The sequence below is a fragment of the Pipistrellus kuhlii genome, unplaced genomic scaffold (assembly GCF_014108245.1).
Source record: "Pipistrellus kuhlii isolate mPipKuh1 unplaced genomic scaffold, mPipKuh1.p scaffold_m20_p_5, whole genome shotgun sequence".
NCBI lineage: Eukaryota > Metazoa > Chordata > Mammalia > Chiroptera > Vespertilionidae > Pipistrellus > Pipistrellus kuhlii.
Genome location: NW_023425551.1, coordinates 48,021,816 through 48,048,873, shown reverse-complemented (window position 1 = coordinate 48,048,873; position 27,058 = coordinate 48,021,816). Strand labels below are relative to the sequence as shown.

At 40.6% G+C, this 27,058-nt stretch overlaps 1 protein-coding gene across 3 annotated transcripts in view; it reads right to left on the bottom strand.

The window, feature by feature from the left end:
- Nucleotides 1–27,058, bottom strand: part of UBE3D (ubiquitin protein ligase E3D) — a 119,647-nt gene that overhangs the window by 43,895 nt on the left and 48,694 nt on the right. For all 3 annotated transcript variants that reach the window (XM_036414844.2, XM_036414842.1, XM_036414843.1), the window contains one exon: nucleotides 13,166–13,304. In XM_036414844.2, coding sequence (XP_036270737.1) covers nucleotides 13,166–13,304 — 139 coding nt within the window. The remainder of the gene's footprint in view (nucleotides 1–13,165; nucleotides 13,305–27,058) is intronic.

Here is a 27,058-nt window from a genome sequence, read left to right as displayed (position 1 = left end):
TTATAAAAATAATTCTTATCTTCTTTTAGCCTCTCCACATAGTTTACTTACTTTTCTACAGATGTTTCTCTTTGTTCAATCCACTATAAAAGCACGGAAGCTCTGCCATTTCTTTGGGTCTTTACAACATACAAGGGCCTCACAAAAAACTTATATAAATTTGTATGCCTTTCTATTGTTAATCAGTCTTACATCAGTTTAACTCTTAGGGTCCAGCCAAGAGAAACACTAAGAAGGTAGAGGTAAAAATTTACCTCCCTTTCAGACTCTGTTTTACTTCTTCCTTTATGTGAATTTCATTTTCTTGGCTATTTTCCTATCTTTCTGTAAACCCTTTAATATTCATTAGACTCTATTTTCACTTTGGGCACTTTTTAAATTCATTTCTCATTTCTGACATCTTTTTTCCCCTTCCATTAATTTCTTGAGTTCAATCAACTCCTTTTTTATTTATCTTAGTTTTTGTCCATTTTGCATTTCTAAATCAGAGTGGTTTTTCATATCCTCAAATAGCTGAGTGTCCTTAATTCTGTTTGGAATGTAAACTTAACACTTCTAGTTCATTGTTATGTTGTAGGGGAGGATTTTTCTTAATTGCTGGTTATGATTTCTCTTTTTCTAATTTTCTGCAATATTTCTTCACTGAGTTTCCTTTCCTTTTGCCCATTTTTGTGATATGGGAGTGTTTTATAAAATCCCTATTTTAAAAGGTGCCCTTTTCTGTTAGTCTAGCAAAGTCCAGGTAATTTAGTTTTCTGTCAGTGTATTTGTTTTGGTGGCCAGAAAAAAGTTATGAATCCTCTTTGTTTTATAGGACCCTTAGTCCCACCCACCTCACTTTTCTTCTTCATTGCTAAAAAGCACTTCTTTTCTTTTTTGCTTTTTTTCTCCAGAAGCTATACTTGGGGAAGACTGCTCCAGTTAGTGATGCCTACCCTTTAAATCATTCTGGCCCCTTTAAATCATGTCTGTGTCTTTGAATGGTACACCTGGTTCTGTATTATGTCTGCTTCTTTAAGTCACATGTACTTTAAAATCCCTTTCCTATACTCCATGCTCTGATCTGCTTGAACATTTTTTCAGCATTTAAAAATTTAGGCTGGATTTAATATTTCTGTTACAGAAAACCGGAGAAGAACCAAGCAATTCTTAGAGAGATGAAGTTAATTTATTATGCCCAGGCCCAGAGGAAAATGTCTTCAAATTCTGGGCCCCAAAATGGAGGAACTTTCCCTATTTATATGTTTTTACCTTCTTTGTCTCCCAAATATGGGGTGTTTCTGGCCCCCTTTGAATTTTTTTTTTTAATTGCTTATGGTATCAAATAATTGTCCTCATCACCCAATCCCATCCCAAACCCCTCCCTACATATGCCCTCATCCCCCCTTGTCCATGGCCACTGGCCAGGCCCATAGGCGTGCACACAAGTCCTTTGGTTGATCTCTTCCCCTTACCCCCACCCTCCTCTACTTTCCCTCTGAGGTTTGAGAGTCTGATCACTGCTTCTCTTTCTCTGGGTCTGTTTTTTTTTCTTCTTTTTTAAAAAAAAATACATTTTATTGATTTTGTATAGAGAGGAAAGGAGAGGGATAGAGAGTTAGAAACATCAATGAGAGAGAGTCATCGATCAGCTGCCTCTTGCACACCCCCAACCGAGGATGTGCCTGCAACCAAGGTACATGCCCTTGACTGGAATCAAACCTGGGACCTTTCAGTCCACAGGCCGATGCTCTATCTACTGAGCCAACCAGTTTCTGCATCTCTGGGTCTGTTTTTGTTCATCAGTCTATGTTGTTCATCATTTCCTCTAGATGTGTGAGGTCATATGATCTAAGAAATACCCTTATAAGAACCTAAACTGAGACAAGCCATAATGGTTATGTTCTTAAAGAGCCCCTATGTGCTGGGGCCTTGAGACCTCAACCAAAGGCTTGGCCTGGTGCCAGCACTGATAATTTTGTCTGGGGAAAGGTTAATGGCCTCTCTGAAGTGGGAGTAGTCTTATTTTCCTTATTATTTAAGCAAGCAAGCATTTACAGAAGCCAAATAGCAGGGTTAAAATTTCAAACAGCAGTTTTTATATGAGATGGATGCTTCATTTCTAGTGGCCATTCAAAATCACCCATAGACACCTCCCTCTCTTCATTCTTCTCTGCAGTTTCTCTTGGTCTGTTTTCTTCACTAAGAGCCTTGTAGCAGAGCAGAAGTGAGGCAGATGTATAAGGAATTGGGCACTAGAACACGTTGATTTTTCCCCCTGTTTACTCACAGGTATTTTACAGTTTAGGAATTTTCTTCCTCCAGATACGTGTGCAGAACTTCCATAGTCAGGAAGTTGTTTCTTATTGCCTTCAGTTTGGGAGACTGATCATGACATAGCTGCCATTGTTTTTGCTGCTTCGAAATGTGTAGAGAGCAATTTTTTACTCCATGTGATGTACCGGAGGATGGAGAAAGAAAGGATGCAAATTTTTCAGTTGAAAACAATGGCAAGATGAAGGGGAAACCTGGGCTCTAGGGCACTGTTACCAAGAATGTGGAAACAGGAGGGAAGAAACTTTAGTAGTTTTGTGTATCCAGGGTCAAACTCAAGCTCCGACTTCTCTCTTTGATTCTCAAACCTGGCTAGCCATACTTTGGGTTTTTTTGTTTTGTTTTTTGTTTTTGGGGGGTGGTAGGAGATGGGAGAGGGAGACACAAACAGATGGGTTACAAAACTGATAAAAAGTATCATCTCCAGGTGCAACTCTTCAAGCCCCCAACATTATAAAAATGAACATACTAATCAGCTATAAGGCAAAATTAAATAAACTCACGTATCCAGAGCAAGTTTAATTAAAATGTTTTTTTTTTTTTTAAAGACCCTAATACTAAATAGTAAGTTATGCTCGGGACACCATCACTGAGTTAAAAAAGGAACAAGAGTTAAGGAAAAAAATTCAGTGACTGACTGAGCTAGCTCTACTGTAGTTAAACACAATTTCCTTAATATGTCACACACCTCCAAAATTAAAGACTGAGCCACTATCCACTTGCCTCTAGAAACAACTCTGGAATGTGTGACCTGAACCACTGACATTTAGCAGACAAGGACAAATCTGGGGATGTTTAATTCTATTATGACCCAAGATATTTTATTTCCTCACCATGCTATCTACTCACCCTGAACAAATCTGACTCCAAAGATAGAGCACTGATAAAATGTGATACACCAATTACATTAATGTTTTAAGTGGCCACACCTTACCTGTGGTATTTACAAAGTGCTTTCAGAGAGAAGGGCAGTTATTACTCCTACAAATGAGAAAACCCAGGTTAAATCATAAAGAGCCAAAGATGACACTGAAATTCTTTAACCATATGGCAAAGTCAGATCAGATGTAAGAAAGTTCTAAATCACAGCTATAACATGCTAAGCATTTCCTTGGGCCAGAGCACCAAGTGGGGAGGCAGAGCTGAAGCCATGGGCCTGAAGAAGCCATGGGTCAAGGTCAGGCTCCAGGGTGAGTGACGTTCATGAAAGGAGACACAAGCCACTTGCTGCTGGCAATGGATGCCGCTAAAGATGTACATGGAACACATTGAGAGAAATACAAAAGCCAGGCTGCCTGCCAGTTCGGAGAGTAGGAAGCCCTAATTCACCACAGAGATCCGCCATTTCGGACTTAGTGCTGAAGTGACTGGAAAACTACCAGGGCGGCGGGGAAGTTGTAGGGAGCGCTGAGCAGGAGAAAAGAGAACTTACATTAGGTGAGCTTGCAAACCAAAATTCTAAAGCACACGAAGAAAATGAAGCCTACATCAGACAGCTACAAAATGCCCACTAGAAGATTAAGACAAAATTAAAATAACAGAACACACAAAAAAGACTTAAAAGCAAATATGTTTCATACTCCCAAAGATTTTTAAAATTTGGTATCTTGGAAATAAAAAACAAACAAACACATATATACGGTACCCATTAAATTAAAACTCAATAATGGGGATAAGTACCAGAAAGAGTGCTTACAAAATCTAGTGCTGAAGAATTTATTCTGAATCTTTAAGAGACAAGGAGAATAGATTGAAAGACTCTAATATATGCCTAATAGGAGAGGAGGGGGGGAAAGTGGGGATAATTGAGATTTAATATATAATGGTTAACAATTTTTCAGAACTAATTAAAGATGAGTCCTCCGATGATCTATTTAGTCTCAAAGAATAATTTTTAAAAAAATCCACACCTACACATCACTGAAAAACTATATAGTACATCAAGCACAAAGATAAAATCTTGTAGACCAGTCAGAGAAAAAGAGATAAATTATCTTCAAGGAAACAGCAACTAATAGCTGACAATAGCTGACAATAGCTGTCTTATCAACAAAAATAGATGACAAAAGGCAATGTGTGATAAACCTTCAAACTGTGAAGGAGTAGAGAATTCTCTTAGCTTACAAGAGTATAAACAAAATGAAGACATTTTAGACCAAGAGTCTACCATTCACAGACCATCACTGAAAAGAATACTAAAGGATATGAGACTCAGGAAAAAACAAACAAAAACAAAACAAAAAAGCATATAAACTCATATGCATTTAAGTACCGAACATTAATATATATTTAAAAGTAACAACTAACATTTGGTTTTAAGTGAAACAAACAAAAGCAGTACAGAATAATGGGGAAGAAGGGGATGAGGGGAAGGATGTGGTTAATAGACAGTTAAAATAGGATAAGATTCTTGCTTGTTTCAAAAAGGTAAAGATACTGAAAAATTTTACTTTTACTAGGAAGCTTTATACTTTATATAATTAAAAAAAAATGTAAGAGTGACTGCTAAAACAAAAACAAAAAACTGTATGCTACTGCTTCCAAGCCAGAAAATACATTTATAAAAGAAGATGAAAAATTATCAAGAGACCAGAGAACAAGAAATAGAAAAAAAAGAAAAGAAAAGATAGTAAGGTAATCAAAACACATATACTCCCCTCCACATGCATATAAAGAGATAGTAGCCCAGCCAGTGTGGCTCAGTGTCTGAACATCAACACAGGAATCAAAAGGTCACGGTTTAATTTAATGGCCGGGTTTTGGGCTCGATCCCCAGGAGGAGACATGCAGTATGCAGCAGATGGATGATGTTTCTCTCTCATTGATGTTTCTAGCTCTAACTCTCTCTCCTTTACTCTCTCTCTCTTAAAAAAAATAAAATAAAATAAAGAGTTGGTAGACATAAATCCAGCTACACTAGAAATCACAATAATGTGAGCAGAGTTAACTTACCTATTTAAAATACAATCAATCATGTGTTCTGTTCACAGGGCTCTAATTTCTGCTAAAAACATTAGTATATTTGGGGGTGTTATTGATGCTGAAAAGCAGCTGACAGTTCAAATGGGCAATGTCTCAAATGATTATTGCCTTTACAAATGATTTTCAAGCTGAAGTTAAATGAGACAAAACAACAATAATTTGCGATCAGCAGGAAGAGAGTAGAAACATTGGGACTATGGATTAACGTTATTATCCATAAAGAACTACTCTCAGCTTTAAAGAGACAAGAAAAGGCACTGGCACCTAAGTATCACTTGGCCAATTCTTTACTCCAATTTAGTCTGTGTTCTGTTATCAGATCTTTGAACAATGCACCAGATAACCTCTCGTTGGTCATGGATTGATCAAACTGCCTTAAGCTAACAGCAGACGCTAACTGCAAGAAGCCCTGTTTGAAGCTAAAGAAATAGTTCCCTGCTGCCACAGCACAATCCTTCCTTTGTGACCTCCGCAGCTATCATTTCCAACTTCCAGCCTAGAAAGAAGCAAAGCACGAACCTGTGAGGGGACGCTAACCTTACACTGGAGGCCAGCCTTTTCCCTCCAGGCTAACAATCCATAAGCTCTCCCACTACTGGCAGCCCTCTGACTACTAAAACGTAGCATTCGTGGATTTCTGAGCTGGAGGAAAGAGAAACCTGGGACCTAGGCAGGTGACTAGTACCCAGTCACACTGGTTGCAGGTGCCATAGCAGCCCAGACCGAAACCAGACCTGCTTCCCGCCTCCATGCCAGGGTTCCCCCTTCTGTGATGCCACATATCAGGTCTACGAGGGAGGAACAACAGGACAGTAAACTGGCTTCTTGTTCCTCATATTGGCCCAGTTCCCTAACACCTTTTCTGTTCTAAATCTTCTCACATTGCTGAAGGGTTGAATCCTTACTAGAGATTCTCAGTGGAAGCTTAGAATAATTCCACCTTCCAACCCATCATTCCCTTCCCGGCTGGCACCCTTCCCAGGCTGCTGTGTGCCCCTCTGAGCAGAAAAGCTCCTGCCAGCAGTACAGAAGCTTCCTTCACGGGAGCAGCGAGTTCAGCCACCTCACTCCCGATGGCATGTTGTTTCTGAAAGCAGACGCATCTTCAGCCTCCTTTTCAAGGAAGCCGGACCCTCCACCAGGAAGCCGCTCCACTGAGCACAGCCATGCTCGGTGTGTGGGAAACAGCCAAGTCTCCTTGTTAATAGCTCCAGTCAGAAAGCTTTCCCAGAATAACCACATCTACAAATGAAATTAATGCAAATGCAAAACCACTGGAAACTTTCCAAGCCACAGATGTCTCAAGGAGGAGCAGGACCCCGAGTCAGAAACACCGGGTGGAACCCGAAGAGGAGGAAGCTGAGGGAGAGAAGAGACCATTCCCGGGTTCTGCCTCTGGTCTGACCCAGCTCACCTGGCACTGACTTCTCTCTGCCTGCCCCCTCGGGAAGCAGTGACGTGGGATTCTCAGGCCAGAGAGCCCAGGGACAGACAGCACTGTAATCCCTTCATCCGTGACCCTTTTTTGTGACTGTTAGCAAGGTCAAGGATGTAAACTCCATTCTCTTGGAGAGCAAAAACAAACAAACAAATAAACACACACAAACACATAAACAGCTCCTAGTTAATGGGGTTTTACCTATGCTTTACAACAGTTAAACACTTTCAAGATGTTCAAAAGAAACCAGGACTTAGTCTCTTTAAGAAATGCAGTTACAGTCTTCAGCCTGGGTGAATGAATTAAGGAACAGCTGGGAACAAAGTGACTCTGTGTGCTTCTACTTTAAAAGGAATTTTATAATCTAACCCACGTCCCTCATTGAACAGATAAAGAAATGGGGACCCTCGAGGTTACTTGGCTAGAGCAGGGTCACGCGTCGTCCAGAGGGGGCAGATTAAAGACCAGACCCTGAGTGCCCTCTGTTGAGGGGAGTGGCTGGCTAAGGCAGGAGAGAGGCTGTGGGGGCTGCACATCCCTGCGGGGCCGGAGCCTGAGACGGGGAGACACTGGAGGCCAGGTGTCCACACCACACGGCAGGAAGACAACCCAGAGATAACTGACTTCTGGGCTCTACCAAGCACCTGAGTGTAAACGGGAGAGGACACAGCAGAAGAAAACAGCACCAGAAAAAGTGCCAACTTTGAGGTGGCTCAGTTCACTTCACAGTCAGGTATGTGGGAAGTGCAGCACATAAGGAAAAGTGAAGAAAAGAGAAAAATAACCAAGCTGGTTAAACTAGTAACTAGGTGTCTGTCATAATTAAAAAAACCAAAACAAAACATGTTTTCTTCACATTTTCCACTTCGGTGGGAATATATTCTCTTATCATATACGTGCTTCTGACCTTGGTTCTTGAAAATCTTTATCAGAAACACTTTGGATGTGAGCCATAATGCAGATTCCTGGTGCTCCTGCAGAGTCACTGACACAGAATCTCTCCGAAACCCGAATTTTTAATAGGTTCACATGGACACTGACATTTAGTAACCAGCACATGCCTATTCCTGTCGCTGATGAATTAGATAAACCTATTTGCCCTCCAGCCCTTCCCACTCCCAATTCGGAGTTAAAGATCCCGAGGGGCAGGGCAGTGAGTGCCCTCAAATCACAGAGGCTGCTCAGCTCTGGCAGGCCTTGCCGCCAGGCCTTCTCTCCCCACCAGGCATGTAGGACTGAACAGGGCTAGGACAGTGGTCGGCAAACTCATTAGTCAACAGAGCCAAATATCAACAGTACAACGACTGAAATTTCTTTTGAGAGCCAAATATTTTGACAGAAATTTCAGAGGGGCAGGACATGTAGCGAGGAATCTGGGTAGCATGATTAGCCTCTCCCTCTTTTTAAAAAATATATATTTTATTGACTTTTTATAGAGGGAGGGGGATAGAGAGTTAGAAACATCAATGAGAGAGAACCATCAATCAGCTGCCTCCTGCACACCCCCCACTGGGGATGTGCCCGCAACCAAGGCACATGCCCCTGACCAGAATCGAACCCACGATCCTTGAGTCCGCAGGCCAATGCTCTATCCACTGAACCAAACCAGTGAGGTCATGATCAGCCTCTCGATAGATGTGATGTGGCAGCAACATGAGCTGGCTCTCTGCTTGGCCCCGTCCACATTTTCCTCAAGAAGATGGCAAAACAACAGAGACCAGTACGAAGGGAGGAAGAGGAAAGGAGAATCCAGACCACAGAGGTGTAGTAAACTAAGGGTACCTGCTTATTTCCCCAAACCACAGAACACCTCATCCTTTCACACCCAAATTGCTGAGGCAGTTCTCAGAAATCTGTTTTGAGGAGAGAGACTGAAAATAGAGCATTAATCACTACCTGTGAGACTTGGATTTCCTAAATATTATGAGTAGCGTTCAAGTCTTGGATTATCTCTGCCCCCTGAGGACAGAGGCATTATTAGGAAGGAGACTGACATACCTCGGGGACCAAGGGTGCCAATAACTCACCTCTCAGTTCTCTGGAACCAGCACGTAGATCTCCACGAGAGCTGAGTGAAGTTCTAGCAGGCGCCTGCCCATCTCCTGCAGGCCTACCTGCCTCCTGATTACACCCACAGCTACCCATGGACAACCTGGAATGGCTCACAGCCTCCCTTCCCATCCACTGTCACCTAACAACAGGACTTTTACTAGGTGTACCGGTTAATAATAGCAGATTCTGTGATATAAGAAAACACAATAATTTCAAGAGAAACATCAAAAGTGCTTTATTCAAAGTAATGTCCATCGCTAGCTACACATTTCCCCCATCTTTTCAGGTAATTTGTGGATACCGTCCCAATAGAACTTTTCTTGTTTTGAGGCAAACCATTCAGAGACCCAATTTTCCACTTCTTCGAATGTTTCGAAGTGCTTCTCAGAAAGTGCGTGTGCCATCGATCGGAACAAGTGGTAATCTGAAGGAGCAAGGTCTGGTGAATACTTCCCAGGTAAGATCTGTTAACGTGTCTTTAACTGGCTTTGAAGTGTGTGATGGTGCATCATCAGTAAGCAAAATTACTTTGCCATGACTTCTGGTGGATTCTGGTCGTTCCAAAGCGTAGTTCACGTTGATTATTTGTTGTTGGTAACAAAGCCCCAGGCTGGAATTACAGTGCAGATACCCACTGTGCTCAACCTTGCCCACATCCCTCCAATCCGAACTTGCCTGTGGAGTCCACCTTGTCTCAACAGGTAAGGCTCCGCCTCTGTCCCGGAGTGTGTACGGCTTCCACTAGTCCCGTCTTCGGGACATCTCCAGAATGTCAAGTGGCAACGCCAATTTGTGCTCTATTTGTGTATCCTCCCACCATAGCCAGTCAGCCCACATGCTTTCCCCGCCCAAGCACTGTTCTGAGTTCTGTTGACACAATATTGAACAAGAACAGACATTCTCTCTCTTTTCAGTTAACACACATTTCAGAAGAGGAAAAGGACAAATAAATGAACAACATAAGGTTATAGAATATGCTGATGGGGAGAGAGGGATTCTATGAGGAGTGTCAGGCAAGGCCTCTTAGGGGAGGAGGTACCTGAGCTGAGACAGAAAGAAGGTCCAGACCTGAAATCTAGTCCAGAACACCTCCTTATGGCAAAGAAAACCTCCAGTAAACAGACTCTAGGGCCAGAACCAGCTTGTGCTGGGAGCAGAAAATAAGGCCAGTGTGGCTGGAACAGAGTGAGAGGGAGAGAGCAGGGCATGAGGCCAAAGGGCAAGGCAGGGACACCTGCTGTGGGCTTTATGGGCCAGGTTCAGATGTTTGGATTTTACTCTCATTGCAATAAGAAGTCATGGAAGAGTTTTAACAGACTGTGACACGCTAAGTTCCTCCTTCTCCCTGGGAAATCAACAACTCTAGAATGTGCCCAGCAATCCATCAGTGATTCTCCACCAAATTCTACAGTCTCTCCGCTCATAACCACACCAGGCATGTTCAGGTATGTAACCCAGTGCAAGTTAAATTATGACAAATCCACCCAAAGATATCCCTATTGTCTTGAGAGATGTTATACTGTAATTTAAGAAATGACAATTTCATATATGTTAATAGCTCTAATTAATAAGATAAATCTCTCCTTTTGGGATTTCGTAGTGATAAGGCTCAAGTGGTAGTGCCACTTGAATCCTCAGCAATGAAAAATCACATTTTTACAAAAAGAGCAGAAGGAAAAAGCACCATTGCTCACAGTAACTGACTCGGCCTGCATTACAAGAGAACTGGAAATGTAAAGATGGTATCTTTGACAAATGTCATTCTATTATTCTACAGCTCTTGCCAGTATAGCACTTTAAAGAACTGCATTAAAGTAGCTCCCGATTGAAAAAGTAAATCCCAAGTACAGGCAGAATTAGCAGCCCCGGTCCTGGCTCTGACAGTAAATGATTAAGGGGGTGTTACAAAGACGAAGAAGCAGAGCTCTCTTTCTAATCCTGACAGACATCCTCCCCTTCTCACTAATCCTCTATTTTGGAGTGAAGGCCCGAATAGGGAAGTTGATTCCTGGTAATAGCCACAATAGGAATGCGTCTTTCAGGGCCAGGAGCAGGGGAAAATCTCTTTAGCAGACATTGTTCAGAAATTTGTGACAAGTTTCTCTGTACCTTTGAAGTCGAGCAACTGTTTGTGCTCCTGACAATAATATTCAGCAAAGGAACTGAGACCAGAGGAAGTACCATCACTAATAGAGAGGGTCATTCAGTAATTAACAGGCTTTACAAGCTGACAACTCTAACCCCTGATTAGAGGTGAAAGGATAGACACTAAGGCCACCAAGAGCAGGGCAGGCTTTCCTACCCCTGCGTTTACATGAGCCTGAGCTGAGGTCCTCAAAGGCAGCAAGGCCGCCTGCCTCCTCTCCTGGAGAAGAATACAGACAGGGCCTCCTCTCGAATCCCCCACCCCCGGTTTAGATTCCTCTTCTACCTTTCATCTCTAAGAGTTGCATTGAGGGTACTTTGTAATATAATTATCCTCAATTTATATCACACACAGATGTTGGTTCCATCTTCCCCAATATTCTGTGTAAAGTCCTTGAAGTCAGAGTCATCTCTCTATCTCTTCACTCACCCATCATATAAAAATTTCACACTGTACACGAGGGAACGAATAAGAAAATAATTGTCTTCCAGCTTCTCTCCCCAAAGGTCAACATTGTTAAATTTCTTAACCTCCCTTCAAAAAAGTTTGTGGGCATATATAAACTTTTGTGTTATCCAGTGTTCAATCCCAAGAGCAAAAATTTGAAGAAAGATTGATAGAATTTTAAATCATTTCTGGTTCATAGCAGCATACAAATAAACAATTATAAATTACTACAGAAAAAGGGATGACGTGGATATTCCAAGATAGATACAACTGGCCTCCATCTACCACTGACTCACACCCCCACTTCCCAAGACTTGGGCGAGTACTGCATTCAGGTGGTGGATGCAGTTACCTGGGCATTTGTCTCTAACATGCTGTGTGGTCCCTGGCCAGCTCAATCCATCTCTCTGGGTCTCAGTTTCCTCTTCTACAAAATAAGGTGTTTTCAAAGATCCCTTGAGTCCAGTATTAAAGTTGGTAATTGAGTAATGATAAATACAAACAGGTACACCATGGCCAAAGTCTGAAATTTGTATCAGGAAGAAAATTACAAAGATAATCATTATAATAAATTACCAGGAGAATATGGATGCAAATTATATTGCAGCAATTATTTTTAATCAATTTTTAGCTATAATTCATAGAAAAATTCATGTCTTGTTTTAACACAGAGGTGCACCAAGCAATACACATTGATCTTAAAGTTATCTTAGGATACACACACAACTCTTCAGAAGTAGAACTGACACACATTGACTCATTTCTCACTGTGGCACATGGCTTCTCACCAGGCTCAGAAGGTTTGTGAATATTTTTCCACTGTCAAGACTCATTGATATGTTTAATTACACTCAGTAGCTATTAGGTCACAACTTCAGTGACAAACATCTTCATTCTCATTTGCCACCTCAATGACAATTAGCTGTCTACCAGGGAAGGAGTCTTGTTGCTGTTGGTCCACATTTGGTCCTGTTTGTCCTTTACCTCGAACATAGACAGATACCCAGCAGAGTGGGAAAGTGGTGGTGGTGGGATCAGGGAGAGAGGGAACAGGTGCTGAGAGTGGGTAGGACACTATCACTGTTAAGCATCCACTTGGCAGTTTGACTGCAACCTAAAGGTCCTTGTTCAAGGGCAGTGGTTCTCAATCTTTCTAATGCTGAGACCCTTTAATATAGTTCCTCATGCTGTGGTGACCTCCAATCATAAAGTTATTTCCGATGGTCTTTGGCTCTACAGCAGCAGTTCTTATAGCAGCGGTTCTCAACCTGTGGGTCGCCTAAGACCATCAGAAAACACAGATATTTACATTACCATTCATGACAGTAGCAACATTACAGTTATGAAGTAGCAATGAAAATAATTTTATGGTTGGGGGTCACCACAACATGAGGAACTGTATTAAAGGTTGAGAACATTAGAAAGGTTGAGAACCACTGTTCTAGGGCAAATCTAGAAAAAGGAAGTGGCATTCACAAATGTCGCTGTCAAATGTTCTTGCCTTTTCTCTCAGAGGCAGGAAAGATTAAGGGAACTAACTCTGGAGTTAGAGAAATATGAATTCCATCATTACTGAACAACTGCCTAGAGAATTCTGAGCCTCCCCCTTTTTTTTTTTTGTTTAAAAAGAGACAGACAAGGCAGTAATACATGCATTATGCTTATTATTATTAGTACAATGTGAAAATCTGGGTTTCTGTGGACTACCTCCTGTGAAAGACAGGCTCCTTAGCAAACAATTACAAGTAAAACTGAGAAATCACACCCTGGTAGGAACAAAGCCTTACCTGAAAGGAATTCATACAGCGCAGGGACGGGGGCAGCGTGGCGTTATTCCCTGATAATATCAACAGCAGCTCCAAGCAGGTTGCAGAGGGCAGGGTCAAAGAGTGGACGCTAATGTCACTTTCCCAGGAGCTGACAAGCCTGAAAGACATTGGTATGTGCAATGTCATCATTGCATCTGGTCAGACTTATTTCAAAAATGTAATGGAGAAGAAGAAAACTTCCAGTTGTGGGAGGAAAAACAGTGTACAAAAAATAGAAATAAAATTGCTATGCTATAAATTCACAGATTAAATGTCCAAGACATTTTACAGGATTTGGGGTATAAAACAGATGGCTTGGGCATTTTTTTCCCCCCCCAGGTCATTTTATACTCAAAGAGCCAAGAAATGCAGTCTTACTTGTGAGGGACCAATCTGGGGTTGGGCAGAACAATAGCTAACACACCGAATGCTTCCTGTGTTCTATGCTCTGAGCTGCATGTGCATCTTGGTCAACCCTCAGATAACGTGTAAATTGGACCTATTGTCATCCCCATTCCACACACGTGGCCATTGTTTCTGAGCTGGATATGCCCTTTGGATCATCCAGTTCAGTGATGTTCAGACTTTTAAAAAGTGACCGAATCCTTGTTAACAGCCCCCATTCATAACCCAAAGAAAAGCAAAGCTGGCGTGAGAAGGGTAGGGGTGGCAGCAGGCCCTCCTGGTCTGCAGAGTGGCCTGTGAAGCAGCTCTATTTAAAAGCCCTTTCATTTGAGAGACCCAAACTGAGGGCTAGAAAAGCAGAGACTTGTCTGAGATGAGGTGGATGTTTAGGAAATTATACAGGTCTGATCCTGGTTTCCTGACTTCCCATCTGGTGCTTAAAGAAAAGGGGAGAATCAGGAAATCGTTACGAGAAAGTGTAATGAGAGTAGCATAAGTCTTATGCTATCACTCTTCTATTTACAGTACTTGAGTATTTCCTGCCTTTGCCCCCACCAAAGTGTCTCTTACCATTGTCCTGATTTTCAAAGAGAAGTGTGTGTGTGTGTGTGTGTATTTACCTTCCTATAAACTTCTCTCTCAACAGTTACTTTTAATCAAGTCAGTGATAAATTCTGAAACTGCAGGGAGCAGCAGTGGTTGAGAACATAACAGAGTTGAACACTTTGCATGACAGGTCCTGGCAGATCACTTAGCTGTCTGCATTAGGTTACTCATCATGCTGCTGCATATCTGATGTGGGGTGCGGAGTCAACTCCTCTCAAATGCGACCGGAAGAGGACAGTCTGCTTTCCTGAAAATTGGTCTGTTTCAGCCAGCGTATATTTTTTGTGTCTTTTCAGTGTTTAAAAAACTATAATATTTTATACTGACTGGCTCTGTTATTCTTTCTCCTTTTAGTAATTATGTAACATTCTTGACATTTTTCTGGAATGGAAATAAAAAACCTTGCCACCTTTGGTAAAAGTCCTATGTAGTACCAGTGCAGTGGTTCCGAGCTCGTTCTCCTGGCACCTTCCTTAGGCCCCTCACAAACCAGTTGCTTTCCATTCTCTGGCCTGCACTAGGCTACACACCTGTGTTTGGTCACAGTTTACTGAGCCTGGAAGGCCTGCTTCCCTTATAAGAATTAACTACTTGCTAAACACCAGACTTGTATCCATTACCACACTTATCACCACCCTACTTGAGTTCCTGTCTGGGCTGTGTCTACATCTCTGACTCATCTGAGATCAGACATGAGCAACTGTAACCTGTGGATAACTCTAACTTGGCAGCCTAATGTGGAAATAAAAATTAGATCAGTGTTGTTTTTCCTCAAATACATCCAGGCTTTAACCTGTTACTGGCTAAAAGCAATAGCCAATTTTCCACTTATTTTTGTATGTCCAAGAAGCAATTTAAGTTTTCAGAATTCATACATTTTACCCCAGCACCTACAAGAGAGCTCTTTAAAGCTATTTTCATTCTTATTTTATAAAAAGTGTCCTGAAAAGGTTTTCACTTTTTTCTGATTTGGAACTCTTGCAGCCAAGGTCACCTGACACTGCCTGGATTGTGAATGTTCCTTGGGAACTCACAGGTGAACCCTAAAAACCTAACAGGGCCAGTCACACTGTATCTTTAGTCGGGGTGTTCAGGGAACACTGCAGCTTGCCCAGGGCTGGCTGGAGCTCACAAGTAAGGATCCTACCAGAGCACATATCATATTTGAGACAGTAGCACTTAAAAAAAAAAAAAAAATATATATATATATATATATATATATATATATATATATATATATTATTGATTTTTTTAGAAAGAGGAAGAGAGAGGGATAGAGAGTTAGAAACATTGATGAGAGAGAAACATCCATCAGCTGCCTTTTGCACACACCTTATTGGGGGTGTGCCCACAACCAAGGTACATGCCTTTGACCGGAATCGAATCTGGGACCTTTCAGTATGCAGGCCAGTGCTCTATCCACTGAGCCAAACTGGTTTTGGCAAGACAGTAGCATTTTTCATCATATTTTTACTCCTCATTTGGCAGTATCTTCACTAATAAAAGAGTAACATACAAATTGACTGTACCTTTGCTACACCTACCAGCCAATCAGGAGTGAGTATGCAAAATAACCCAACAAAGATGGTAGATAATATGTAAAAAACCATGAAAGGCAGGTTTTAATTACTGAGATCATTCATATGTAGATAAACTCTGCTCTTTTAAGTATTTAATTTATAAGTGAGAGAAGTCCAAATCACAGGTGATATGAATGTTAATGTTCTTTGTTTTCCAAATGTGTAGCATGTGACAACGGAATGATCCAGGAGTATGATGAGACTAAATTTTATAAAGATGAAGGACAGTCACTCTTTTTTTTTTTGGAGTTGTAAATTCAATTAAGAAAGTATTTTTCTAGAAAAAATATTTGCTTTTTGCCTACACGGAACCCTTAGTATTCTGTCAGGTTTGTAGATCACAAACATTATGCTATGAATTAATAGATTTTTGTGGATTGGCATGAAAACCTATTGAAACTTTTAACAGAAGTCTATGAAAAACAGTCTTCTAGTTCTAAGAACTTGTATTAGAAATAAAACTTTTAGAACATGTCCATTTATAATCCAAGTATTTTTCCTTTAATATCTTGATAAGGTTATTAATAGTTTTCTAAGGAATTATAGAGTATTTAAAATAATTACTTTATTCTCATTTTCCAAGGGTAATAAAGTAGTAGTTTATTTATATTCTAGATATAGTTGAAGAGTGGAGAGTTTGTTTTCAATTGGTATTGCAAGAACACCACATTACAACCAGGATTTCATTTGATGATTATTTCTTAGAAGGGTGAATTGATAAACAAACAGGCAGAACATACAAAGAAGCAGACTATAATAATAAAAGCGTAATATGTTAATTAGACCAGATGTCCTTCCAGACAACCTTCAGGGTGAAGCCGGGGCTTCGAGGAAGCCCAGGTTCCAGGTGCCTGCCAGCGGCCAGAGGGAAGCCGGTGCCTCAGGGCGGGGAAGGAAGGCCTACTCTTGCATGAATTTTGTGCATCAAGCCTCTAGTTTTTTCATAAAATCATTAGACTGAAAATCGAGGGGCATCTTACACACGGAAGTCAGCTGAGGAGGGAGCTGCGTGGGTGTCTAGCTGCCCAGACCTTGTCAAACAGGCTTCCTCCAATCACAAGCCTTATTGTTACTGATGTCAGTTGATTCAGTAATTGGAGGTGGAGCTGGAGTGTGCAGATGCAATAGGGACCTGAGCGTTCTGAGCTTTGAACAGAAATGCACACATAGGTACTTGCCTTTCCCTGCTGAGGACATTCACCAGTGTTCACATAAGGTCTGTATGAACGCATATCAGATATCAGGCTTGTGGTAGAACACCTGGGTAGTTACAGTCAGCAGAAATCAGAGAAACACTGACTGATCAACTACATGCCATTTCCTTTCTAGACTTTTCCTAAACTAGATATTATTAAAGCTTGAGAAACGTCTTAGATATTAAAGGATAAACATAAAGCAAAACCAGGTGTTATCAGGAGATTAAATGCAGTAAATAAAATCATACCTGAAGTCCCAGAACTAAGCCCAATACTAAAGTGACTGTCACCATACCTGGAAGATTCATCAGTAACTGTTAGTGACAAGAGAGTTTACAACACTCTACAAAATGGAATTAGCAAGAAAATAGACTAGAATCCAGCCCTCAAGCACCTAATTTCAAAATGACATACGCATCATTTATAGATCATTTTGGGTAAAAGAAAAAATGTCAAGTCTTCGAGGCAAATACAGAGAAAGCAAGAGCTCCGTTGTAGTAATAAATTACAGCAGGCCTCTCCTACTATGCCCTTATGGCTGAGGAGCCGCTGTCGCCAGTAGTACATGGTCCCTGGGGTGTTCACCTCTGATCCAGCATCATTAACCTCTGCCCTCAGCTCTATCAATCTCACTACTCCAGGAGGCTGTCCAGGTAGCAGCTTCTTCCTTAGACCAGGAGAGCAATTATTCCTACAGGGCTTAGGGAGTAAATGTTAATGTATTACTTACCTGTAGGACAGTCTGCTACATGACTTGTAGTACATTCACTTATCATTTAGAAAGATGTATTTCAGCTATGCTTTTATGCCAAAAGAATGCTAATCTCATCTCAGTATAAAAAAGTAAGGTAAGAAAACCTCTTAATAAATAAAGGGCCAGATAGTAAATATTTGAGACATGTGGGACACCTGTCACAGCTACTCAACACTGCTGTTGTATGGCAAAAGCATTCATAGATGATAACATGTATACAAATGGGCATGACTATGTTTCTAGGAAAATTTTATTTACGACCAAGTGCATTTTGAAAGAAAACTGTCCCATATGGCTATGTAAGTTATCGATATTTTCACGTTTTAAGGCTTGATTCAATCCCAGTCTTCATCAGGAAGTACACATTAATTGCTTATACATAAGATATCCTCCACAATGAAATCTTTCTATCTACTTTTGAGGCCCACTGCTCTATTCCCTCTGAATAAAACACAGATTTGTAGTCTTACAGAGATTAGGGGCTCCTTTTAGAAACTGATGAAAGCTTTAAGTACTTGCCAAGAAAAAACACACATACATATGACATAATTTTTAACCCAATTTCATGGATTCAGATACAGCCTGAAATTTGCTAGGAGTGAGGACAATACGTCTAAGGACTCCAGGTTTGTATCTTTTATCTCTTGAGTTATCTACTGCTGCATAACAAGTACCCCCAAACCTGGCAGCTTAAAGTAACAAACATTTCTGTTCTTTGGGACAGAACTCTGGAAACAATTTATCTCGATTGGCTCTGGTTCAGCCTTTCTCCTGAGATTGCAGTCAAGATGAGAGTAGGGTCTACAGTCATCTCAATGCCTACAGACATTGAGACTGGGGCCCCACTGTCATTCTGACAGCTAAATCCTCCCCTTCTCCCAGAGCAGGAGGAATCCACACTGCCTTTTTGGCCTGCTCTCAGAATTCACACCCTGTCACATCCACTTTGTTCTACTTATTAAGTCCAGATCACACCACGCAAGAGAGGAATTAAACTCTACGTTTTAAAGGGAGGAATAAAGGGAGGAATAAAGAATTTATTGACATACTTTAAAATGATTATATATCTTCAAAAACCCAAGGATACCAAGAAGGGGGGGATAACACTTATTTAATCTTCCTGGGATACCTAATTGTTCATAGCACCATATTTAATAAATACCTGCACTGACTCATTAATACAAGGAATTAGGCAGGGATCAGGCAGTTTATCATAATAATCCTGTGAATTTGGTAGCAGGCCATTTTTAGAAGGACCTAAATAGAATATTTAGTTATTTAACTTGTACACATGAAGAATGGATGATGATTCCTGAGCTATGCTCCCATAGCTTACAAGTACATTTCCCCAAAAAATTTTGATGAAGGAATATGTTCTGTAAGACGATAAAAAGAAAAATTGTGTGGATAAGAAATATTTATAATTTTGCCGAGACGGGTTTGGCTCAATGGATAGAGCGTCGGCTTGGAGACTGAAGGGTCCCAGGTTCAATTCCGGTCAAGGGCATGTACCTTGGTTGCGGGCATATCCCCAGTAGGGGGTGTGCAAGAGGCAGCTGATCGATGACTCTCTCTCATCGATTTTTCTAACTCTCTATCTCTCTCCCTTCCTCTCTGTACAAAATCAATAATATAGATTTTTTAAAAAGAAATATTTATAATTTTGAAAATAAAAATAAAAAACTAAAAAGAATGAAAACATAGCAATCAATTAAGATTAACCTTACAAACTGGTAGAAAAAAACTTTCTTCCCCTTAGCATTTCCTGAATCCCCAACTTTTGGAATTTTTCCTCAAGGTTTTCACCAAATCTCTGATTACCTATAAACCCACCAAGCACACAGCTTCAGGAAGGAGAGCTGCTAGGCTTAATCAGTATGGTCTTAGAGAGAGTTAGAGGTGCATGTCATGTCACATTAGCATTAATTTGTCCCCTGCAAAAGACTCAAGTGCATCAATAAAAAAAATTAAGATCTTCATTATAAAAGCAGTTGTGAGCTAAATTTAAAAAAAATAAATTTTCTTTTGTTCCAATAGATTTCAGAGCAAACATGCTCAGATGGAATATAAGTATTCCAAAATGTCAAGTAAGTCCTCCAACATTTATAGGTCATGTCTCCAAGGTAAAAAAAATAGATCTGTAGTTCACCTGTCTCTGAGGACTTTACTAAGAACTAACCTTGCCTTTTGGGTATTTTTTATATGCAAATGGGCAGGGTTATTGTGTGTGTGTGTGTGTGTTAGCAAAACACAATTTATTAAGTGGTTTAAAAGATATTAATCTTACAATTGTAAGTAAATATAAATTCTCTTATGAATTCCCTTCCTTCAATGTACTGCACTCTCAACAATTATCAACATTTGATGACCCTCCTTTAACCTATTCCTAGATGGATGTAACCAAGCTATCTTTGGCATACACTGACACCTACCGGCTAACATAGAAAATGGCTTCTGTGTGTGTATATATACTACATATTCCAATCTCTTTCTTTTTTAAACTATTATTTTCCAACTTTGGTTCAATAAATATCAGAAGATGTCTCTTGCTCTATTCACTCCACTCACTGATATATATGATTTTCTGATGCAATTTCTCAAAGTTATATCTTTGGACCTAGTGTTCCCATGAAAAGAGGTTCTGTGATCATATAAGATTCATAAAGTGCTAAGCACTACATGTTCTTCTTAGCAATTCAGGTGACCTTTAGATATTAAGATGCTGAGCAGTATAGCAGTAAAATACCTATACACAGTTTCCCTGAGCCCAATGCTTCCTAAATTTGTTTAATATAAAAATGGTAACAATAGTAAAAAACTAAATTGCACAGTAACAATCTAATTTGTATTAATTTCCATAAAAAAGAAAACCCTATTAATATCTTTTGAAATATATTTTAGGAAATACATCCTGCAATTTCTAACTTTTGCTCAGGCTGATTCCTCTTCAGCCTCCTGCTCCCATTATCTTATATAATAAAGAGGTAATATGCAAATTGACCATCACTCCATAACACAAGTTGGCTGCCCACATGTAGACACAAGTTGGCCACCACAAGATGGCAATCAAGGGAGGGCAGTTGTGGGCAATCAGACCAACAGAGAAGGACAGTTGGGAGGGACCAGGCCTGCAAGGGAGGACAGTTGAAGAGGGCCCAGTCTGCAGGTGAGGGCAGTTGGGAGGTGACCAGACCATTTGGAGGGGACTGGACCTTCAGGGAAGGGCAGCTGGGGAGATCAGGCCTTCAGGGTAGGGCAGTTGGGGAGGACCAGGCCTGTAAGGAAGGGCAGTTGGGGGCAAACAAGCCTACAGAGGAAGGCAGTTAGAGGTGACTAGGCTGGCAGAAAAGGGGGCATTTGGGGGCGACCAGGCCTGCAGGGAAGGGCAGTTAGGGGCAACCAGGCTGATAAGGGAGGGCAGTTAGGGCTGACTGGGCCAGTGGGGGAGGGCAGTTAGGGGTAATTAGGCTGGCTGTGGAGCAGTTAGGCGTCAATCAGGCTGGCAGGAACGTGGTTAGGGGGTAATCAGGCTGGCAGGGGAAACGGTTAGAGGCAATCAGGCAGGCGAGCAGTTGGGAGCCAGCAGTCCTGGATTTCGGGAGGGCAGTCAGACATACCTCTGGGATCCCAGATTGGAGAGTGTACAGGCTGAGCTGAAGGACACCCCCCATGCATGAGTTTCATGCACTGGGCCTCTAGTATTTACATAATTCTTAGACCAAATGCTACCCTATGAAATTCTCCTTAATTGGAATTAATCAAAAGCCCCTTGATTATCTATCATAGGACATATCATGTAGAATTATCTATCATATGACACAGCATTTACCTTTTAGAGTTTTTATGCAATTTATCAGTTTTCATAATTAAACATTGAGACTCTAGAAGTAAAAATTATGTCTTACTTATATTTTTATCTTCTATATCTCTAAGCAGACTTTACACACAGGAAGCCTAAGTGAATGTCTTGTGGAAATGAATTTGAGGCTAAGCAATGCATTTATTAAATACTCCTAGGAAAAGAAAACTAAGCATTCAGTTTATAAGACAAACTAAACACAATAAAGAACTTAAGATCACCTCTTTAAAATGCTTATAAGTGTTCCAAAATTGCAGAATTACAGAATGTTAAGCACCTCAAACATGAGGAAATTAAGGGCCAGAGAGGAGTCTGTCCCTTAGCTTGGCAATGTAGTTAGTCAATGTCAGTGGAAAATCTGGGACTAGATTGCATGTCTGACTCCAATCCCATACTCTTCCCAGTATAGCATGTCAAATGTCCTTCTACAACTCGTAAGTGCTCTCAAATGTTTCAGGTCCTCTCAATATTAAATACCCTAATAATCACCCCCTGCTACAGGTGGGGGACTTATTCCTGTGATTATCTTAATTCAGTGTGCGGAAGTCCCATGCCAGGAAAGACTATTAAATTTAAGACATACATTTCTACAACCGCATAACAAAGTCCAAGACCAAGCATCTCAGTGAAAAGACTGCATGCTTACTTTTTGCTCTAGGCCAGTGGTCGGCAAACTCATTAGTCAACAGAGCCAAATATCAACAGTACAACGATTGAAATTTCTTTTGAGAGCCAAATTTTTTAAACTTAAACTTCTTCTAAGGCCACTTCTTCTAAATAGACTCGCCCAGGCCGTGATATTTTGTGGAAGAGCCACACTCAAGGGGCCAAAGAGCCGCATGTGGCTCGTGAGCCGCAGTTTGCCAACCACAGTTCTAGGCTCTGTCTTTTTTTCTGGAATTCTTTGCTGAGTTATATGTAAACCTTAATTTAAATCTATTAGCATCTTAAGAACTATTTATGTAAGAATTTCTGCTAAGAACAAGGCATTTCTAAACAATCTCCTAACCTAAAGTTCTATTTTTGTTGCAGTTGTTTTTAAACATAGATCAAATGGTTTTATCAAAGAGGTCAAAAGTGATTGGTGAGCCTAAGTGGACCTGGAGGTTTTACAATGACTAAGTTGTTGGGAGCCATCAGAGTTGAGACAAGCAACTCCGTCTTAAGAAAATACAACTCCATCTTAGAATTAAGTTCCTTCTAGAAGAAGTTATGCGGTGCCCTGCGGGTTTGGCCAGAAGCTAAAGATTAACCTGCCGCTTAGCACGTCTTGCTCTGGAGGATCTCTGCAAAGTCCCCTTCCTGATCCTCCCCCATAGCTAGCCCAGCCTTGGAATGTTACACCTTGGAATGTTACACTGCCCTGGCAGTTAGCCAATCCTGTGTTGCCAGATACCTTACCATCTTGTCACTCAGTGCCTTAACCAATTATACACTGTCAAAGACCCCACTGCTGCGTAGGCAACCCTGCCCCGCTTTGTTCCTGCTGTATATATACTGCCATTCCAAAAATAAAGTTTGAGGCTTGATCAGAACTTTGCCTCCATTTCTCCGTGCCCCTGTCCCTTCTTTTCATCCTCCACATGTCCTCTCTCTCCCCACGTTGCTGTGCCCCGCAGGTCGGGGCACTAAGTCAGTTACCTTCTGGGAAAAGGATGGAGTGAGTGTACAAGTAGAATTAGGTCCAAAGAAGCCTAGGAAAGTAAATCAAGTAGGATCCCCAAATGAGAATGCAATGTGGAGAATACTAAAAAAAACTAAGTATTTGGAAAGGATCCCAGCATGTAAGTTAAATGTGGAAAAGAGAGGGGAAGAGGTCAGCCCCAAAAGGGTTAAGATGGTTTGAAGCTATTCATGGGTATATGGTTGACATGGAAATAAACTAAGATAGGCTTGAGGGCAGTCAATTAAGACTGGGGTTTGCAATCAGCAGGAGGGAACAAAGAGTAGATACTTAAGTTAGGTTTAGAAGCAGTTGCCAACTTCAGCCTTCATTAGGTGAATAGAAGGGTGGTTTAGTTATTCCTACTTGGGAGCTTGTACGAAGGCTAAATGGTATGAATCTGAAGAGTCCAACAGTAGTGCTTAGTAAATAAATCACTTCCATGTTTTTTCACCCTTATTTTTGCTTCACAGGCAGTTGTTTTAGGTGATACTCTGCAAATACTGACACAAGAAACAAATGTGGCAGACATAAGCAAGGTTTGCAAGGCAGACATGTTTTTGAATCCTAAGTCTGTGACATCTCAGCAGTGCCTCATCAGGTGACTTTAGTTTCTGTCAAGAACGATAACCAGAGCATTGTCCCACAGAGATGTCATGAACATTCACCTCCCCATTATGAGCATTAAGTGATATATATATTTTTAAAAATTTAACATATCTGATGCATAATCAAAGTTCAGTAATAGTTGTTATTAGATTACTAAAACCACAATAATTATCTGTAAAGGTTTTAAAGACAAGGGGGCTCGTATCAAGCTTACATAGATGCACTAAAACCAAAAATATCACCTGCAAGGAAAGGAAGAGCTCAGAGACCTTTTATTCAAAAAACTTAACTACCATAGTACATCTCACCGTCCTTGGCTTTAATTATGACCAATATGACCAGATGACTCACAAATTCACAAATCCAGTCCAAATCTCTCATCTGAATTCCAAGACTATATATTAACTTTCCGTTTGTTACTCTAGAATGACTCAGAAGTACATCAAACTCAACATGTATAAAAGTGAAACTCATGATCTCTCAAAACTCGATCTTCCTAAATACTATTTATTCCAGTAAATAGTGGTCCATTCCAAAAATACAACCATTACCAAACTGTGCAATGTTGCTAAGTACCTCTCAAATATATCTCAGCTACCATCACCCACTATAATAATTTCTCTTGGGCTTCTGCAATAGCTTCCTATCTGATCTACTATATCCATCTGTTTTCTAAATGGCTGAGTAATCTCTCTGAAGCATAAGTTAAACCATCTCATCCTTCTCTCTAAATAAAACATGTAGTAGGTCCTCATTGCTCTTAAGATAAACACAAAGACAGAACTTTTGAAAATGTCCTTTAGGATCCTGAGTTGGCCTGGCTCCTCCCTAACCTATTCCTGTTTCTCTCTCTCTCCAATGGATTACCTTGGTGTTCTTTCCATCCTTTTTACTCTCTGTGTTCTCTCCCATCTCAGGTCCCTTTTATTGCTTTCTCTCCTGCCAAGGGGCTCTTCACACAGATAATTCATTCTCATCCCTCAGACATCAGTTAAGCATTGGTTCTTCCTGGAATCCTATCCTGACCCGGCTGGCCTCTCCCTATGATTTGCTCTCATAGCACCTAGCACTGACCACTTTGCAATTTTACATTTTTTACCCTTTCCATCAGACTCTAATAAGGCCTATAATGCAAGGCATTCAATCTCTTTTGCTCATCATTGTGTTCCCAGCACCTAGCACAGTATTGCGAATTTAACAAGTGTTTATTGAAAAGAATAAAGGAATACCTTCAATACCTCAGGTTGAAAACTTTTGTTTAATGTGCAAATTCAATGGATTCTTGAAATCCATTCTCTCTTGTGTAGTACCACTAAAACACCTTCATCCCATTACATCATCAAAATTATCTTACCCGTATTTTCCAGCGTATAAGACGACCTTTGAAACGAAAAAAAAGCCTGCTCAGATTGGCCAGAGTCAGAGAGGCGGTCTATTAAAAAAAGAACTGGTGTTGCCTCGGAAGTGGGGGGTAGTCTTATACAGTGAATATAGGCCTAAACCTATGTTTTAACTGTAAAACTAGGGGGTCGTCTTATACGCCCGGTCGTCTTATACGCCGGAAAATACGGGTAGGAGGAAAATTCCAGCCTTGTAGGAGGAATACCTAATTTTAGCCTCTCTCCAATTCGCCCTATCTAGGCAAAGCTGACAGGTTGTTGGCGCAACATCTTATGGGTAATCAAGATAGTAAGAGGAAAAGGAACCAAGTATAAAAAGAGACTGTACAAGGAAAGGGATCCATTTAAGGATCTTTAGCTTTGAAAAGAGAAAACCTAGGAGTGTCAGATTATTTGAATATTTGAAGAGCTCTCCTGTTCAAGGATTGGCAGCTTAGTTTTGGTAGCTCTGAATGAGAGTTTCTGGGAGGCAGATTTCAGCTCCATGAAAGGAAAGCCATTCAAACATTTAGTATTATACTATGGCAATGTGGTCAGACTCTTGACTTTGGTAAGTAGTAACTTTGCTATGACCCCGTGAATTCTAGCACAGCCTTGTGAAATGCTTTGCAGGGAGAATGGTGGTTCTTAAAAATCAGCTTTGGAACCCATTCTCCAACCAAAAGCTTTTGAGGAGAACCTAATATGCTACACAGATGAATGCAGCATCTCCATAGGTAAAAGACTGCCCCCACCCCCTTCTGCTCCAACCACTCCATCAGCAGAAGCCTATTGGATGGAGCTCCTTGGAATCCACTATCTGAAAACATGCACAATTTCCTTGCCCAGCCCTTTTCAGCTTTTATTGGGGTGTGGATGGAAAAGAGCACGTCTTACGTTTGTTTGTTTTTTTCTTCAATTCAGTTAAAGCATACTGTTTTCCATGTAAATCTGTTCCTTAGCATGTATGTAATTTTTGCTCTGTTGAAAGAATACATTTTTGTGTATTTACCATGTTGTCTTAACTTTACTCTAAGTTCTTTAGAATAAAGAAATCTTTATTCTCCTGCTTTGGAATCACATAGAATACCAAATATAGTAGGAGTTAATGAAAAAGAGGATGTGAAAGGCTAAGACAACTAATTCAGGTCTGACTTGTAAACACAGAAAATTGAAGAAACAACTTCATATACAGATCCCCCTTCCTTCTTTCATCCAATCCCTGTCTTCTCCCCTTCTTGCCCTCACTGGTCATGACTATACTTGTCTCACATTCTTTCCTCAGAATGAAACCAGATCCCTTCCCCCAACTCCCAATAAGTAATCACAGAACATCTGCTTTGACTACAGAAAAATGCTCACTTTTATTATATGTTATAGACTTTCTTCCTGTATCTTCTTTAATGGTTACAAATTAATTAATGGATAGTATAGAAATTCCAAATAAAACACACTGAATTTAGGCTACTGCACTAACACACTCCACTTAGAGGATTTTTTTTTTACACCAATTATTAACCAAAGCAGTGTGTACTCAATTTGCTTAATAATGAGAATTGGTCTCTAGATGAATGTGTCTTGGTGATAATGTGGTACTAGAAGACAAATGTGTGAAAAGTGCTTTCCAAGGAAGCATTATTTATATTTTTCCCAGAGGTACCTGATTACTTTCCTGTATTTTTAGATTAATTTCCTTTCAGTGGGTTCCTATCCTAAAAATCTAAAGCAATGGACTTCTGGAAAAAAGTCATATTTGTATCCTTAAATTCTGATCTATTAAAAAAAAAAATTCTGATCAGATTGGATATGAACACACTATGA